Raw genomic sequence first — 20,045 nt, 5'->3', positions numbered from 1 at the left:
AAAGTTGATTTGGAGGAGGGAAGGGGAGGAAGGAAGAGGGGAGGGGTTAGTGGAGAGGAGGGAAAGGAACAGGGAAGGAGGGAGGTAACAGGAGAGGGAGGATGGATGGAGAGGAAAGAACAGAGGTGGGACCAGAGGAGAGGAAGAAAGGGCAGGTGGACAGAGATGGAGGGGTTTCTGTAGGAAGGTGGAGGACTCGGTGAGAGAAGACATGATAGCAGAATTTGTAGGGAAGTTGGGTTGTAGGTTGGAAGATTTGAATGTGTTGAAAGAAAGCTTACAGAAGAGGAAGAATGAGATCAGAACAAAGAAGAGGAGATTGAGTGAAGTAGAGAGATTGAAGAGAGATGTAGGAGACAAGAAGCTCGGGGTAAAAGGAGATAGAAGGAAAGGGGGAAAGTAGTGGGAAGGTGGCAAGGGGTTTAAAAAAGAAGTGGAATGAAGATTATTAGTTGGAATGTGAGGGGAAATGGGAGTGCAAGGAAGAGAGCGACAATAAAAGAGGTAATAAGACGGTATGACCCAGACATTGTGTTGTTGCAAGAGTCTAAGAGAATGGAGTTTAATAACAGATGGGCAAGGAGTGTATGGAAAGCCAGGGGGATAAACTGGGTGGCTGCTCCCTCGTGGGGTGCTTCCGGGGGGATTGTAACAATGTGGAAGATGGATGTGGTTGAAGGTTTGGAGGAGTTGACCGGAAAGTACTCGATTTCCATGAAGTTTAAGCAGCAAGAGGATGATTTTATGTGGGTGCTCACAAATGTTTACGGACCGAATGACTACAGAAAGAGAAAGGAGTTGTGGGAGGAATCGGCTGATGTTAGAGGGTTGTGGGATGGGCCTTGGTGCATGGGTGGGGACTTCAATGTCATTAGATTCTCGGAGGAATCCAATAAGGTTAATCAGAGGGTGACAAAAAGCATGAGGAAGTTTAACAACTTTGTGGATGACTTTGAGCTTAAAGAGATTCCCCTAGCCCATAAGACATTTACATGGTCAAATCTCCAATCTAGACCCATTTGCTCTAAGCTGGATAGATTCCTGTTCTCTTTGGATTGGGAAGATCATTGGGGAACCTTGGCTTCTAGAGCTCTCCCAAAGGCGACCTCTGATCATTGGCCCATAGTGTTATGTAAGGAGGAAAGAAGGTGTGGAGGTCCTACCCCCTTTAGATTTGAAAATATGTGGTTACTTCATCTAGGGTTTACTAACAAAGTAAGGGAGTGGTGGCATGACTGTAACCCACTGGTGGAATGGGAGGGGATGAGATTCCATAAGAAACTACAATTCTTGAAAGCAAGAATCAAAGAGTGGAACTTGATGGAGTTTGGGAGGATAGAAGAAAGAAAGGGAGATCTGTTGGATAAGATTGAAAGCCTTGACTCTAAAGAAGAAAGGGGAGAATTTGGAGAGGAAGACAATGATCTCAGGAGAGATTTGAGAAGACAGTTAGAGGACTGCCTGCACAAGGAGGAAATTAGCTGGAGGCAAAAATCTCAGTGTAGATGGAGTTGAGTTAGTACATCAAGAGGAGATGGCAGGAGAAGGAAGAACCTTATCTCCAAATTGGTAGTAGATGGAGTTGAGTTAGTACATCAAGAGGAGATTGTCGGGGCTTGTGTGGAGCACTTCAAATCTATTCTAAGAAGGCCTGTGAGTAGAAGGGTGTGGGTAGAAGGATTGGATTGGCCAGATGTAGGGGTGGAGAATAGGAGAAGGTTGGAAAGAAGCTTTAATTTAGAAGAGATCAAGGAGGCTGTGTTTTCTATGGATAGAACAAAAGCTCTAGGGCCGGATGGGTTCACAATGGCTTTTTATCAGGACTGTTGGGATATCTTGAAAGATGATCTTTTGCGGGTGTTTGAGGAGTTTTTCAGGAGAGAAATTGTCAATCCGTGTGTGAACTCTACATTTATAGCCTTAATTCCAAAAAAGAAAGATGCTTCACACCCGAAGGATTTTAGGCCAATTAGCTTGGTTAATAGCTTGTATAAGATTATTGCAAAAGTGTTGTCTTTGAGGTTGAAGAAGGTATTGCCAGATACCATTGCACACTATCAAGGAGCTTTTGTGAGTGGAAGACAAATTACTGATCAGATTTTAATTGCTAATGAGAGTGTGGAGAACTTTAAGAGGGATAAGAAGAAGGGAGTGGTCTGTAAGTTGGACTTGGAAAAGGCTTATGACTTGGTGGACTGGGACATCTTGAGGAAAGTTTTGACTAAATTTGGGTTTGGGGCTAGATGGTGCAAGTGGATCATGGGTTGTGTCCGGAATTGTCATTATTCAGTGCTAGTGAATGGGACAATGGTAGATTTCTTTCCAACCAGTAGGGGTATAAGACAAGGAGACCCCCTTTCTCCTTTCTTGTTCATTCTAATTGCGGAGGTTTTGGGGAAACTGATTCACAGAGCAGATTCTAGGGGGCTCATTAGAGGCTGGAGAGTTGGGATGGAAACTCCTCTCACTTACTTGCAGTTTGCTAATAACACGATTCTGTTTTGTGAAGGCGGTAATGTGAGCTTTATCAGGAACTTGAAGTCCGTGATACAACTGTTTGAGCAAATGTCCAACTTGAAGGTTAACCTTGGGAAAAGCTGTGTAGTGGGGATGAATTTGGAGGAGGGAGAGATCAGGGAGAGTGCTGAAGTGCTGGGGTGTGAAGTCCCGGGATGGCCTTTGAACTACTTAGGGTTGCCTTTAGGTGATAATCCCATGAGAGAGAGCTTTTGGGAATCCGGTGGTGGAAAGGTTTGAAAAAAGACTAGTTTCTTGGAAAAAAACTACCTCTCTCTTGGTGGGAGAATTACACTTATTAAGGCCACGCTTGCTAACTTACCCATCTTTTTCCTGTCGGTGTTTAAAATCCTAGTGAAGGTTGCTAACAGATTGGACAAGCTAATGAGAGATTTCCTGTGGGATCCGGGAGAGGAGAAGAGGGATCATAGAGTTAACTGGGAGATAATTTGTAGGAGTAAGACCTATGGTGGTTTGGGGCTTGGGAGTATTAGGAGAAGGAATATGACTCTGTTGGGAAAGTGGTTGTGGAGATTCCCTATGGAGAATGAGAAGTTATGGGCTAGAATAGTGGCAAGTATACATGGGCTGGAGCATAATGAATGGGACGTTGGAATCAGAGCTAGGACCACAAGCAACTCTCCTTGGAAAGCCATTCATGACCTGCTACCAGTTTTCTCCCCTAATATCAGGTATGATTTGAATTCCGGTAACCCCATAAAATTTTGGGAACCTGGGTGGGGAGTGCCCCTCTAAAGGATCAATTTCCTTCTTTGTATGTTCTTTCTGATTTGAAAAATAAGCAAATCTCGTCTTTCACCACCCTGTCCTCTTCCACTTCTAGGATTGGGTGGAACTTGGGTCTAAGAAGGGATTTGAGAGACTCAGACTTCGACAGTATTTCGAGCCTTATTGCAGTTCTTGATAACGTTGCCTTAGACCCCACTAGGACGGATTCTAGAATTTGGATACCTACCCCCAATGACATCTTTTCTTGTGCTTCTTTCTTCAAAGTCTTAAGTCAGTCCGCCAGTCCTACGTTCCCCCCTTTCACTGTTGATGAAGTTTGGTGCAGAGCAATACCTCCTAGGGTTGGTAGTTTTTGTTAGGAAGCCTATCTGGAAAGAATTAACACTGGTGATCTACTCCAAAAGAAGAGACCCAATACTTGTTTGTCACCTCAGTGGTGTGTTCTTTGTAAAGCGGATGGGGAGACTGGTTTTCACTTTCTGGTGTCTTGCCATTTTGCGAGGTCAATTTGAGAATGGGTCTTCTCCCTATTTGGATGTAGCCGGAATCCCCCATTAGACTTGTAGGGCCTTTTTTCCCCTTCTTTTTTCAGGTGGCGGATAAAAAGGGGAAGGACAATGTGGAGAGGACTAAGGGCTGCAGTATGTTGGACTCTTTGGGAAGAAAGAAACTCCAGGATTTTCTCAGAAGCTCAGAGAGGAGCAGCAGATCTGAGGGCTATCATACATATTAGGGCGGTACAGTGGCTGAAATCTTTGGATCTTTTCACAGATTACACTATGGATGACATGTTGAGGAAGTGGGGAGAAATTGCAATTTGCACATAGACCAAGTCAGTAATGGGTGTGGCTTGGACCCCTCCACCTGGTGGATTCGTGAAATTAAACTTTGATGGGTCTAGTAGGGGAAATCCGGGACAATCGGGGATTGGGGGTGTTTTTAGGGATGAAAATGGGGTCATTTCTGCCATGTTCTCAAGCCCAATTGGAGTGGGTGACTCCCTTAGAGCTGAGATCTTTGGAGTTATGGAAGGAGTCCAGAAAGCTAAGGAGTTGAACATCAGGAAACTCATAATTGAAGGGGATTCAGAGGTGGTGATAGGGTGGCTGATTAAAGATCACAATGGCTTATGGAAGTACAATAATGAGAGGAGGAAATTCAAGTGGCTGGTGCAGGAGATGGAAGTTAAGACATGTTGGGTTAAAAGATCGGCTAATTACCTAGCTGATGGTTTAGCTAAACAAGGGGCAGAAAGGGATTCACTGTTTTGGGCTAAGCTGTAACTTTAGTGTTTTCTTCTTTCTTTTTTTTTCCTTTTCTTGAGGTTCTTTGCTGCTCTTGGAAGATAAGTGTGTTTGTCTTCCTCTTGTAAGTCTTCTATTGATGATTTAATGAAAGTGTTATTGATCAAAAAAAAAAAAAACAGGCTTGTAGGGTTAGTGTGCGATAGTTCCTCTTCTCTGAAGGTCAGCTGCGAAGGAGGAGGAAAGTCAGGCTCAACAAAGCCAAAGGTTCGTGAAAAAAAGACGATTACTTGGGGTCTTAAGTCGGATTTAAATTGGATTATTAGAAGTGAATCAAGCTTTGCTGAACCAGCAGGGGATAGTTCATACATTCACATGATGGGTGAAGAGGGTGGGCTGGAATTAAATCAGTTTCAGCCTCATCATGTGACCTAATATCATGGAAGACTCTTTACGATTGTCCGTTGTTTTAAGCGAGCACGTGAGAAGGGGGGAGGCATCATGTGATGATGGACCGCATGGTGGAACTACGTCATCCTCCTTAAAATAGATTTCAAGGGCTTGTATACCTTGGAAGAGCGTTTCAAACAGACTAGAATATAGAAAGAAATGTCAGTTTTCAAGGCTATTTAAAGGAAGACAGTTTGCTTCATAAAACCTTTATCAAGGAAGAAAAAGTGTGGGTAAGAAGAATGTTGAAGAGTGGGAATGGGTGATAACTAGGTTCTGGTGAAGAAGGTTCAATTGCATTGACAACTCACCCTCTCAACAGGTTTTCCCTTTCAAAGAAGTCTGGTGTAGGCCAGTTCCCCCTAAGGTTATAGCTTTATGTTGGGAAGTGTGACACAGAAAAGTTAACACTATGAATAACCTACAAAAGAGAAGACCCTTTCTTTGTATCTCACCTAACTGGTGTACTCTTTGCAGATCTCATGGTGAGGACTGTTACCACTTTTATCTTGTAGTGTCCCTGCAGAGCTTTGGGTTTGGCTTTTCTCCTTGTTTGGGTGCAGGTGCGAGATGCCAGCAGCAGTAAGCATGTTGTTTAACCCTATTACTCTCTCGCCCCATAAAAAGGGAAGAAGCAGGTGGAAGTGTGCGAGAGCTGCTCTTTCATCTGGACAGTTTGGGAAGAAAGGAATGCTAGAATCTTCCAAGAGAAGGGGAGGAGCAGCCAGGCCTTGAAAGACTTCATTATGAATAGGGAAATACAGTGGTTAAAGACTATGGAACTGTTTCACCAATTTTCCTTTAATGACTTGTGGAGGAACTGGTTAGCAGTAGCAAGCTGTTCATCCTCAAAGGAAAGGGACTCTACAATATCCCCCCCCCCCTCAAGGTTTTCTGAAGCTGAATTTTGATGGGAGTAGCCAGGGCAACCCAGGGCCCTCTGGGTTGGGAGGTGTCTTGAGAAATGAGGCTGGAGAGGTTATCCTTCTCTACTCTGGCCCATTGAGCGTTGGTAATTCTGTTAGGGCAGAATTGCTAGCTGCCATACAAGGGGTCCTCCTTGCAAAAGAACTGGGTGTGGAGCACTTGCTAATTGAAGGGGACTCTAAGGTAGTGGTGGAGTGGTTAAATAATCTGGAGAATGTTGTGTGGGGTTACAAGAATGAGCTAAAAAAATACAAATGGTTGACAAGGATTATGACTGTTACTGTACAGTGGGTGAGGAGATCAGCTAATGCCTTGGTTGATAGCTTGACAAAACAGTGCACAACTCAGGAAACACTATTTAGAGCTCAACTGTAATTTTGTATTAGCACACATGTACCTTTTGCTTTAGACTCTGTGTTTTAAGATTTTTATGTGTTTCATGTTTGGAGAGGCAGCATCTCGCACCTTCCCAAGGGACTGATTATGTAATTTTTTTCTGATTTAATGAAAATATGATGTTTATCTATCGAAAAAAGGTTCAATTGCATTGAGAGGCAACTTAAACAAACATCATCAGGTGATGGCCAGGTGCAGGGTAGGAAGGATACAGGGGTGGAATTATTGTGTTCAAACATCAACGAACAGGTTTCGGTTTCGAAATAAGTTGGTAATTTCCTTGATCATCCCGTTGTGGGCGATTTGGTGGAAGCACAATAGGTTTTGGGGTTTGATATTCTAGATATGGGAAGCCAAGTTGGTGGGGGTAAAGGATCAAGAGAGGAGAAGGCCAAGATCCTTGATGAGGAGAGCAATGGTCCTCAAAGGGATGTCGATAAGAGTTTAGAATTTCAGATAATAATTTGATTTTGACATTTGGGGAAGATGGGGAGATGAATATTTTAAGGGGAAAAAGGAGACGAAATATCAGAGTTTTTAAAAAAGCCTGCAAACATTGAGGCTAAGGTGGACAATGGTTCATTTTCTCAAGTGTTCGCCAGAAAGTTGGGGGTGCATTTAGGAAGGAAAAAATCTGTGAGTCTGAGGAATTAAACAAAAGTGATGATTCTTGGGTTAATTTGAAAATTTCCAAAGGATCAAATGGCGGTCAACTAGGCATTGTTTGGCATCATTCTTCCTTGTTTTTGTTTCTAAGAAAATTCTTGTTCCAGAACCTTTCTCATGTTCTCTATTGTTGAGAAACAAACAAGGCATTTGGCAGAATGTTCCTGAGAAACAAGTTTCTATTCTATGGGCAAGAAAACAAACCAACAACAATGCTGAACTTCCAACAACCTGCAAAATAAATTCAACTACTGCTAAACCAAAGAAGAAGAAAAAGGAACAAACCGAAAATGGCTTCGTTGATCCTCCTCCACTGCCCAGAAAGAGAACAGAAGAAGGCCTTGCTATTCTGCATTGATGAAGAGCTAGGATATGGGATGTTGGATGCCAGAGGCACCCCTCTTTGTGCCTTTAAAACAAATTGATGAAGCTGGTAAATGGGATGTCGGATGCCAGAGGCACTCCTCTTTGTGACTTAAAAAAAAAATCGATTAGGCTGGGAAATGGGATGTTCGATGCCCCTCTTTGTCCTTTAAAACAAACTGAGAGAAGAACTAGGAAAGGGAATGTTGGATGCTAGAGGTACCCCACTTTATCACTTTAAAACAAATCAACAGGGAGTGGGCTGAAAAATAGAGAGAGTTTTGGCATTACCTCTGGGAATTGTCGCCAAAGAAGGAAGAGGGTAGGGATGGAAATTTTCCTCGTCTACATTGGGTACCAGGCCTCGCCAACCTGATTGGGTCAAGGATGCAGACTACCTTGATGGGGACAGGGATGGCGATGGAGAGTGAAGTCCACGCCCCACACCTGATTATATATAATATTTATGTTTTAAAATTTTCCTTTATTTTAAGTAAATCTTTCCCAAAAAAACTTTTAATTAAAAAATTTGAGGATTTAGGTCCCTAATGGGGAACTCATCTCTGTTGGAGATTGAGGATGGAGGTTAATTATTCTCCTTGATAGGGATTGGGGTTGAGGACGAGGACTAACTTTAAAGTCAAGGTCGGGGATGGGGAGTATGGTCCCTACCCAAACCTGCCCCATTGTCAAGACAAGTTCTAGTCTGTAAGCCAAACTCTGGTGCAACAAGATGTTAGGGCTTCTTTCAATGCCTAATTTCTATTTTCCCATTGAAATTACTATATTAGCCCTATTCTCATGTTCAAACTATCAACTCGTGTTCAAAATTTTTAAAGGACAATGTGGAATGTGTGTGTTCCCAAATTCTAGTTTATGAGAAATGAGGTTTTTGTCATTTCTCAAGAACACATTTCAAGAGGCCTATTTTGTTCAAAGAACGAAAATTTTCTCACAATTGAACCATCCAAACATGTTCCTGTTCTATAATGTTGAAGTTCGACCTGCCCTAGAATTCTGTCTTGTTCGTTGACTGTAAAGTAAAGTGAACAGCAAGAAGTAGAAGTAGGAGAGGAAAGAAGAAGAGAGAAAAGAGAGAAGGTCTGGTTCGAATTAGAGAAAAAAGTTATACCTAGATTCGGCCAGACTTGTTATTATATTATTAACTTATTGGAAAAGACTTAAGTGCCCTTATTTAAGTAAGAGGCACTCGAACTAACATAACAGTACACATCAACATTCTCAACAAGTGCAAAGACCAAAATACCCCTTCACTAACACCACTAACACTCCCCCTCAAGCTGGTGAGTATATATCATATAATCCTAGCTTGTTACATACGTAGTCCACTCTACCCTGACTCAAAACTTTTGTAAACAAGTCTGCCCACTGGTTTCCCGTACTAACATATGCAGTTTCTATCACTCCATTCAGCACCTTCTCTCTCACAAAATGACAGTCAACTTCGATGTGCTTGGTTCTTTCATGAAACACCGGATTGGAAGAGATATGAACCGCTGCCTGATTGTCACAATAGAGCTTCATTGGAGTACTGATGTCATATCCTATCTCCTGTAGAAGGTTCCTTAGCCACACTAATTCACAAGCAGTATGTGCCATGGCCCTATATTCTGCTTCTACACTGCTTCTTGCCACAACTGTTTGCTTCTTACTTTTCCACGTTACCAGGTTACCCCCCAGAAAGGTGCAATAGCCTGTGGTAGATCGTCTATCAGACATAGAACCTGCCCAATCAGCATCAGTGTACCCTTCTACTACCAGTTTTCCACCACTCCTGTACAGCAAACCACGACCAGGAGCTCCTTTCAGATACCTCACAATCCTTAGCACTGCATTCCAATGTGGGACCAAAGGTTTCTGCATGAACTGACTCACCACACTAACCGCAAATGAAATATCTGGCCGAGTAATGGTTAGATAGTTTAGTTTGCCTACAAGTCGTCGGTATCTGCCAGGGTCTTCAAATACTTCACCTATATCACTGCTCAGCCTCGTATTTGTTTCCATAGGTGTCTCAGTCGGTTTAGTACCCAGCAACCCTGTTTCTTCCAGTAAATCAAGCACATATTTCCTCTGACACAAATTAATGCCATGATTAGATCTTGCTACCTCTATGCCCAAAAAGTATTTCAACTTGCCAAGGTCCTTTGTCTGAAAGTGTTCCTGTAGGAATGCCTTCAATCTGTCAATGCCCATTTTATCATTCCCAGTCACAACGATATCATCCACATACACCACCAATATTATTTTGCCTGCCGAAGAGTCAAGACTGAAGACAGAATGATCAACTTGGCACTGTTTCATACCAAACTTCTTGACCACCTCATTGAACCTACCAAACCATGCTCGAGGGGACTGTTTAAGTCCATATATAGCCTTCTTAAGTCTGCATACCTTACCATCCTCCCCTTGAGCAACAAACCCTGGTGGTTGCTCCATGTAGACCTCCTCGAGCAAATCACCATGCAAAAAGGCATTTTTGATATCTACCTGATGTAGAGGCCAATCATACATAGCTGCAAGGGAGATGACGACACGAACTGACCCTATCTTAGCAATCGGGGAGAATGTCTCTGTGTAGTCAATGCCATAGGTTTGGGAGTACCCTTTGGCAACTAGCCGCGCCATCAGGCGCTCAACATGACCACCTGGCAAATACTTAACACTATACACCCACTTACAACCGACAGCCAGCTTCCCAGGAGGAAGAGCGGTGAGGTCCCAAGTGTGATTATGATGCAGAGCAGAGAGCTCTTCTTCCATAGCACGGCACCACTCTGGAGAGGTAAGGGCTTCTTGGACATCCTTAGGAACAACCACGGAGGATAACAAAGAGGTGAGTAAGTGAAACAAAATTGGAAATAGGGTGAAGGGTGCAGGTACGTTTATCTTTCCGGAAGGCAATAGGAAGATCTAGGTCGGAAGCTGGTGTCGGAGCTGGAGCTGGATCTGTCGACGGTGATGAAGTTGGAAGAGCTGCAGCCAGTACACGCGGGCGATGTGTATACACGTGACGGATGGGTGGACGGTCAACAGACGGTGACACCTGAGGCAAGGACGTAGGCATGACTGGAACCAGAGGAGGTGGATCAGCCACAGGAAGAGGAAGAGGAGGTGGTGGTGTGGAGAATGTAACATCAGCACATACCAAGGAACGACGAGAACTGGAAACGGAGACATGTTGGGGAACGTGCATCTAACTTGTCAGTCCCGGGACCCAAATTATGAATGAAGCAGACACACCCAAATACCCGAGGAGAAAGTGGAAACGGAGACATGTTGGGGAATAAGACACTAAAAGGAGAACGACCATCAAGAATAGACGTGGGCATCCGATTAATTAAGAAACAAGAGGTGAGCATTGCATCGCTCCAAAAGGTTTTGGGAACATTCATGTGGTGCATGAGGGAGCGTGTCGTTTCTACAAGATGTCGGTTCTTTCTCTTAGCAACCCCATTTTGTTGCGGAGTGTAGGCACAGAAAGTTTGGTGTATAATGCCATGTTGGTCCAAGTATTCTTGAAAAGATGAAGACAAGTATTCACGATCATTATCAGAACGGGAAATTTTGATGTGAACGCCAAATTGATTGCGAATCTCAGCATAAAATTTCTGAAAGATGGCAAATAATTCACTTCTTTCTTTCATTAAATAGAGCCACGTCATTCTTGAACAGTCATCAACAAAAATAACAAAATATTTGTATCCATTATATGACATCACTTTATAAGGACCCCAAACATCTGAATGAATTAAAGAAAAAAGACTCGACACACGGTTATCGACCCTAGAACGAAAGGGAACACAATGGTGTTTCCCAAATTGACATGACTCACAATCTAAAACAGAAAGTTGACTCAATGAAGGGGCTAAGGACTGCAACACTTTCAGCGAAGGATGACCAAATCTACAATGCCACTGGAGAGGAGAAATGGATGATTGAAGGGCTGTTGACGTTCTTCCACAACCATCAAGATAATACAGTCCACCGGCTTCATGCCCTCCACCAATCTTCATCCCCGTCTTGAGATCCTGAAAAACACACATAGAGGGGTAAAATGTGATGGAGCACTTAAGGGACTTGGTCAGCTTACTAACAGACATAAGATTAAATGGAAGCTTGGGTACAAATAAAACAGAGGATAGGGATACAGGGTCTAGGTCAACATTACCAACACCACAGATAGATGATGTGGAGCCAATAGCAAGGGTAACAGATTGTGATGTTGAGCAATGGGTGAGAGATGAAACACACCTGGAGTTCCCGTCATGTGATCGGAGGCTCCAGAGTCAATAATCCAAGGGTTGGGTGTGGATGCCAAACAAGCCATACCTGAGTGTGCAAAGGTAGTTGTGTTCTGCTGCGACTTGGATTGAACAAACCTTTCATACTCATCCCGAGGAACACTCACCATCTCCTTGCCTGGACCATCTGAGGGAGTAGAAGGCATCGGATCAGCTACCCGGTTCTCCTGTCTAGAGCTGAAACTGGTGTCACTAGTCATGGCATGGTTGGCCCACGTCGAGGGAGGACCATGTAAGTCATAGCAGTAGTTAATAGTATGTCCATCCAAACCACAATGAGTACACTTTCGTGGACCCGAGCCACATCCTCTACCACGAGCTCCCCCTGAATCTCTGCCTCCAGTACGACCACCACCACGGATATGTGTAGGTCCACCACTACCACTCCTGCCAGGCTGGGTTCCTCGAGCCCCACTTTTGCCACCTCGACCTCTCGATACTGCAAATGTTGATTTATCTAAGACATTAGAATCCATAGATCCAATGGAAGCCCTCCGAAGACGAGCAAACACCTCCTCTAAAGATGGAAGAGCAAATCCCCCTAGTATCTAGGCTCGTACTGGTTCATACTCAGACTTCAACCCCACCAGAAACCGTGTCACATCAAGCTGCTCTGGCTGTTGCTGTTGAACTTTGACATCAGAAGTGAGAGGATGATAGACGTTTAACTCATTATGGATATTTCTCACACTGGCATAGTACTCCTCAAGGCTTTGATTTCCCTGTTGCAGATTGAAGTATTCCTGATACAGTTGATATACCCTAGTGGTATTATCCTGACCTGAATACAGTTTCTTAGCATGATCCCACACCTCTTTGGCTGTATCAAGAAACATGAAGTTCACACTGATTCTGGGTTCCATACTGTTCCACAACCATGTGATGATCTGTGCATCTTCCTGTTCCCAGTCTTCATACTCCTAAGAATTAGCGGGGGGTTTCTCCTCTCTTATGTGCTTCACTTTCTTCTTCGCCTTCAGAAAAACCTCTACAGACTTGGCCCAAGGGACATAGTTCTCTCCATTCAGTTTAATAGAGGTCATTTGGACATTCAGGTAGTCAGTAGATATCATGACACTAGGTTTACTATCACTGTTATTTGCCATTGCCGAACTCCCTTATCACTGAATTCTGAGCACTACACACTGCACACTACACACAAATACTTCACCGAAATCTGCACACTGATTTCAACAGTAATAAATGCTGAGAACTGCAACACCACAAACCCTACTCACCGAAATCTGCACCCTGATTTCAGCAATATTAAATGCTGAAAACTGCAACACCACAAACCCTACTCACCGAAGTCTGCACACTAATTTCAGCAATATTAAATGCTGAAAACCACACTTGTAACACCACAAACCCTAATCTACAGCTACCGGAAGTTTCACCATTAAGTAGACACTATTGCCCTTCGAATCACACACAAACCAGAATAAACCCTAGCATACTGCAATCTGAAAACCCATCATACGAACTGTACTACACCTCTCATGTATTCCATAACAGAAAATATGCATAAAAGGAAACTTTACCTCATCGCCTGAAGGCCAACCACACGAAGGACTGAGACACCACTGCACCACACGTACCAGCCCTAATTAGGGCTTAGAAACCACAGCAACCAATCACCAACGACACAATCAGAGGCATAGGAACCTCCAAGGGAAGAGGGCGATCACTCCTTTTCAGCCCTTTTCCCAGTCTCCAACTCACAGCTGAGAAACCCTAGTTCGAATGCGCAGAAGACAGAATTCTAGCAAGTCTGATTTGTTCAATGTGGCTCTGATACCATTTGAAGTTCGACCTGCCCTAGAATTCTGTCTTGTTCGTTGAGTGTAAAGTAAAGTGAACAGGAAGAAGTAGAAATAGGAGAGGAAAGAAGAAGAGAGAAAAGAGAGAAGGTCTGGTTCGAATTAGAGAAAAAAGTTATACCTAGATTCGGCCAGACCTGTTATTATATTATTAACTTATTGGAAAAGACTTAAGTGCCCTTATTTAAGTAAGAGGCACTCGAACTAACATAACAGTACACATCAACATTCTCAACAAGTGCAAAGACCAAAATACCCCTTCACTAACACCACTAACATATATAAACATGAGAATTTTTCAAAATAAAAAAAAAGAAAGTGTTCCTTCAGAATGATACCAATTTGGGCCTTAGTTCATGAAACAAAAGTTTTTAAATGCTTGAAGGAAGGGCTTTTAGAGGCCAGTCATTGTAATAAATACGTAATAAATACAAAAGATATTACAAGAGGAAGGGATTGAAGGATAAAATTAGAACAAAGAGCAATGATAAAATCAGCTCTAATGTGGTTCATATGGAAAAAGGATTGGAGAAAGAAGAGCATGTAAATGGTTTAATCACCCAAAAGGAAATCGTATCAGTAAATTTGAAGGACCTTGAGGCTGAGGATGACCTAGAGGAAGAGAAAGAAGAAGATGAAGACGTAGAGTAAGACAGGGTGAGAAAATTAGGAGTATGCATTTGAATAAGATAGTGGAAACTGAAGTCCAAGTAGGCAAAATGTTGGATTTACACTTTATCAGAGGGGTGGAATTTGCAAAGAAAAAAGTTTCAAGAATTGGAAGGGAAAAATCTGTTGAATGAGGAAAATTTGAAAGGGGAGAATTATTCGGGAGGGGAGTAAGGATTGTCTTGGGATTTGAAGTTTTTGTTAGGTCTTGGCAGCATTTTTCTTTTTTTTTTCTCTGTTGTGCAAGGTTTCAGGGAGTAAAAGATTGTAATCAAAGGGTTTGGAGGTTTCTGTTGTTTTTGGTAAAGGGTATCGAGTTTTGGGGGTGATATCTTGTTGTATTCTTCTCTCTCTTCTTAATAAAATTTTCTTTTTTGTTTATTATAAAAAAAAATTACATGTAAAAAGCAAATGCAAGGTTGTAGCATTAGCCTAGAATGATATTTCTTTATCATAATCAATAAAGTCTTTCAATATTACTAATAAAAGAAGTCTTGCAAAATACTTCAAAAGAACACCTCTATTTTTTCCACTCCACTTTGATCATTTGGGAAATATCCTCTTCAACTCTATCCTACTATGAAGTATGAACTTAAAAAAATAGTGAAAATCGTCACTTTTTAGGAATATCCTGACCATCAAATTTAATGGTACTTTCATTTTAACTCTTATTGTTAAACAATTTTCTACTATGTATGCACACACACAAGGTTGAGGACCGTAAATATGGTCCTTATTGCAAGTGATTTTGGATGTTTATTAAGGCAGATTATGTATCATGCAGTGAAACCTCAGAGAGTCAAGTTTATATTGATGTGCTCTCTGAAAAGGAATAGAGAATCCTACACACAATTCATGAAAGTATCTGATTTAAATTTGGTGAGGGCACACAAGATTCTGGAGGGATGCATACTGTGATGACAGTGCACTTATGGAGATTTATCCTTCCCTACATATGACAGCCTGAAACAGGGATTCGCTCATGGCTGATTGCTACAATATTGAAAATGATGAAGCTGTTTGGGATCCATGGTTGAGAACAAACTTGAAAGATTGGAAAATAAAACCTATGACTGAATTATTGCAGAAACTTCATAGTATGACCAGCTGAAGAAAACAGAAGAAATTGGTTATAGGACAGCTCCGGATCTTTATCAACTTTTCTTGTTTTTTTAGCAAGTTTAACTCATCAACCCCAAGCATTTTTCCTAGCTTAAAGATTTGGTGTTCTTATATTCCCTAAAAGGGGGTTATTTTCTGTGGCAACCAAACTTATAAATGAAGATCAAGAATATTTCTAATCTGGACCAAGCATAAATGGGCAACTATCCTTTATAGTTGCCTGAACTTTTATGGACCTAATTTATGCATGAATTTGTTATCTAGAATTTCACCAATAACACCATGTGCCAGGAGAACACAAAACAGGTTATGAAAGTTAACAGACATCGTATACGATTACCTTCTCCAAGCAGTTCTCCACCAGTAGATGTCGGATACTTCATTGAACTGCGAAGCGTATGAACTTCTTTTAGAACTTGAAGTCCAATGTTTTGAGGTCTCGATGGAACAGTGTCTCCAAAATCTTCATTTAATTTTGGACTCTTTCTTTCCTCCAATAACTATTTCAGATAAGGAGAAAATAAGGATAGTTATAAAAAAACAGAAAGAATGCATTAAAGAAAAATCAATCATAGAAATACAAAGTCAAAATATACTTACTCCATCTCCTGATATACTGGTTCCCAGAGCATGATTCTGTGCTTGCACAGCCATTGAAGCTCTAATTTGCCTTGCTTTTTCAATCTTTGGCAACATTGCAGAAGCTCCCCATTTACATTTTTCAATAAATTTGTGCTACAACTCAAAAAAAAAATCTAGATTAGAATAAAATAATACCATTGTGGACTATATAAGTTTGATCATAGAAGAAATTGAAAACAATTCCAAACACATTTAGCACTCTACCATATATCTGATAGTTCGATAACAGGGATAGCAATCTACCATAAATCTGATAGTTCAATAACAGGCATCCAACATTTCAATCCCATGGAAATGGAAAATACCTTTGATCAAATATTTCATTTAACCAAGATCTTAAAAGTGTTATGTGAAAGCATACTCTGGAAAAAGAACAGGTTCAGCAGGCCTCCATTTACTTTGCAGAGCCTTTGCTCACTTTTTTTTTTTAAGTCCTTGTTTGGATCATGTAGGGGCCATTACTTGGTTTAATGGGAAAATCTCGTGTTGGCAAGTGCAAGAAAACAAGTTTGAGTCTGAGAGTGGCCACTTTGTGTTAAAAAAATAAAAATAAATAAAAAAAGCCATAGGTTAGGACAGTGTCCAGTCTACCCCTCCCATAACCTCAGATAGCTGGGACCAACATTGGGTAACGACCTTATTCAATTTTTTGTTTTTGATAAATAATGGCCTTATTCACTTCATTTCTTACTTTTGTACTTTCATTTCTTAAAACAGTTTTGGGTAGGCTGGTTTAATTGGATGCATTAAACAGAATGCCATAAACCTATAACCAGTGGATGGACAGTATTGATTTCCCTTCTTTTGGTGGGTTCCAATTTTTCTGCAGCTGTCAAGGCATGCAAGTTAGATACACCCAAAGAAGTTGGTTCAGGCATCAAGCTACTACATTGGACGATGGCAATGGTGAATATGATTATAATATACAAGCATAAAAACACACATATACCTTTACACCATATACCATGCTTGAGCATTACAATCAGTTGAAATTTTCATATTCAATTCAAATAGTGATTGATGACATATCTGTTAGTGTTTTTTTATTTACTTTTATCCAATATAAAACATTGATATTCTCCTAATAAAGAAATACCAATGGACAGGCTTGTCTAGCTGATAAGATCAGTCAATCAAGTAAGTAATATGCCATCTTGGTTATCAAAAATTTAGACAAAACTTCAGACTTTCAATAAGGCTGTTTATCCAATGAGGCCAAAGGATTAGTCCATTTCTATGGATCATGCCATCTTTCCAGGTAGATTTAATACAGTCAAAGTAATTGATGCCTAGTAATTGGCAACCACAGTACACCTGATATGACACTACTGTAGTGCAAAATTGCAGATAGTACTATGATCTTTATCCTGCAGAAATGGGGATTTTCAATGAATACCCCATTGTTGAGCCTAGAGCTGTCAAATTGATTGAATTTAATCCAATGTTATCTGTTAGTGTCGATTATATAGGGGCAGATTAGTCTTTTTGTTTATGTTTAATATGAGGTGTAATATTGAGTTAGGTGATGTGTCCCATACTTAAGTAGGGTGTTTTGGAATGGTAGAATACTGATATGTTTCATTCTATTGCCAATGGGCATATTTATACAGTAAGCTGCTGCAATAAATAGAAAGAAAAATAGAAAGAAGAAAAAATAGAAAGTACAAAAATAGAAAGAAAGAAATAGAAAGAAAAAACTTTCTAAATCAATCCTTCCACAATCCTAGGAATATATACAATTCTATTTTCAGATCTGAACCAGTAACCCCACGTTTTCCAACACTCCCCCTCAAGCTGGTGAATAGAGATCCTCCTCCATTCCCAGCTTGGCTATAATTCTCCGAAAGTTTGTACTATTGAGCCCTTTAGTAAGTACATCGGCCAGTTGTCCTTTTGTAGACACATAGGGAGTGCAAATCAACTTGCTGTCCAGTTTCTCTTTTATAAAGTGTCGGTCAATTTCGATGTGCTTCGTCCTGTCACGTTGAACAGGATTGCGAGCAATATTGATGGCTGACTTGTTGTCACAATATAGTTTCATAGGCTCTTCTCGTGGAATCTTCAGGTCTTCTAAAATTATCTTCAACCAGAGTAATTCACACACTCCTTGTGCCATAGCCCTGAATTCTGCCTCTACACTTGACCGAGCCACTACATTTTGCTTCTTACTCCTCCAAGTGACTAAGTTTCCTCCTAAGAAGGTACAGTAACCAGAAGTGGACCGTCTATCTACTGGAGATCCTGCATAATCGGCATCTGTATATGCTTCAAGAGTCAGTCCTCCATTTCTTCTGAATAAAATTCATTTTCCTGGATTGGCTTTCAAATAGTGCAGAATTCGATGAGCAGCCTACATATGAACTTCTTTAGGATTATGCATAAACTGACTTATTACACTTACAACATATGCAATATCCGGTCGTGTATGTGCAAGATAAATGAGTTTTCCAACTAGTCTTTGGAACATCTCCTTGACTACACTTGCATTCTCGTGGGCTTCTCCAAGTTTATGATTGGGATCTATAGGCGTGGAAGCTGGTTTACATGCCATATTTCCTGTTTCTCTCAAAAGATCAACAGCATACTTTTGTTGAGAGATAAAGATGCCTTGTTTAGAATGTGCAACTTCAATTCCGAGAAAATACTTTAGTCTCCCCAAGTCTTTTATCTCAAATTCTCTGGCAAGGCAGTTTTTCAATGCTTCCTTCTCCTTTTTATCATTCCCAGTAACGATTATATCATCCACATAGACTAATAGTGTAGTAACTCCCCCTGAGGCTGTGTGTTTGATAAACAATGTGTGGTCACCTTGACTTTGCTTGTAACCTGTACTCAGCATTACCTTCGTAAACCTTCCAAACCATGCTCTCGGAGATTGTTTGAGACCGTATAGTGCTTTCTTCAACCGACAAACTTTGTTCCCTTTAATGCCTTCTTCAAAACCTGGTGGAATGTCCATGTATATCTCCCCTTCTAGATCACCATGGAGAAACGCATTTTTTACATCAAACTGTTGCAAATCCCAATTATAGTTAGCAGCCAACGACAGTAACACCCTTACTGTATTCATTTTAGCTACTGGGGCAAAAGTCTCCTAATAATCTACCCCATAAGTCTGTGTATGTCCCTTGGCTACCAGGCGTGCTTTGTACCTTTCTAATGACCCATCAGATTTGTACTTAATTGTGAACACCCATTTACATCCTACCGTCTTCTTGTTTCTTGGTAGATCCACAACTTCCCATGTGTTGTTTTTTTCTAATGCCTCCATTTCCACTCTCATGGATTTTCTCCACTCCTTATTAGAAAGTGCCTCGGCTAGAGTATTAGGAATTGGAATGGTGTTAAGGCTGGCTAGAAAACTTTTATGGGATTTTGAGAATCTTTGGAATGATACATATTTGGCTAAAGGGTACAATGGGCGTTTGGTACATTCTCTGGTTCCTTTTCTCAGTGCAATAGGTAGGTCATACTCATACTCAGACTATGAAGGTGTAGGTTCAGGATCTAAGCATCCCTCAGTTCTAGGTATGGAGTTGAATCTTGGACTTGCACAGGTTGAGGATCTGGATTTTTCCTCCTAGAGTAAACCTGCATATATCTCACATTATCATGCACATCATTCGTGGGGTTAACAGTGTCCGAATTTGGTTCAATGGTCGGGTTGTTTGACTCTTGTTGAGACTCGGGAATGTGGGGCTCAGAGGAATGTGATTCTTGACGATTGAATGTCTGTGAGGAGGGTAAAACATCTAGGGAGAGTAGATCCGATGCCTTATCTTCCATTAATGAGGGTTCCCACTGAAGATAAGGTTGAGTGAAAAAAGAATTTCCTTCCTCAAATGTGACATCGATGGAGGTGTAGAATTTTCTGGTGGATGGATGATAACATTTATAACCTTTCTGAGTTGGGGAATATCCCAAGAAGACACACCTGATTGCTCGTGGGTCTAATTTTCCCTTATTATGGACATGAACAAAGGCAATGCAGCCAAAAATTCTTGGTGTGAGATTATTTGAGGCTCGAATATCAGGGTAAATTTGAGAAAGGACTTGTATTGGGCTTCGATTGTCAAGAACTTAAGATGGTAGTCTATTTATGGTGTAGGCAGCAGTAAGGACAGCTTCCTCCCAATATTGTTTTGGCACCTGAT

General features: G+C 41.3%; 1 protein-coding gene across 1 annotated transcript in view; it reads right to left on the bottom strand.

Moving 5' to 3' along the window:
* The window catches only part of SIK1 (Protein kinase superfamily protein), a 125,558-nt gene that overhangs the window by 31,229 nt on the left and 74,284 nt on the right, over window positions 1–20,045 (bottom strand). Inside the window, exons 12-13 of the mRNA XM_010262183.3 lie at window positions 15,850–15,984; window positions 15,590–15,749 (exon numbers count right to left, since the gene is read on the bottom strand). Of these exons, the coding sequence (XP_010260485.1) occupies window positions 15,590–15,749; window positions 15,850–15,984 (295 nt within the window). The remainder of the gene's footprint in view (window positions 1–15,589; window positions 15,750–15,849; window positions 15,985–20,045) is intronic.

Source organism: Nelumbo nucifera, chromosome 3 (genome assembly GCF_055504915.1).
Source record: "Nelumbo nucifera cultivar China Antique chromosome 3, China Antique-T2T, whole genome shotgun sequence".
Classification (NCBI taxonomy): Eukaryota; Viridiplantae; Streptophyta; class Magnoliopsida; order Proteales; family Nelumbonaceae; genus Nelumbo; species Nelumbo nucifera.
This window is presented reverse-complemented; position numbering and strand designations above follow the sequence as displayed.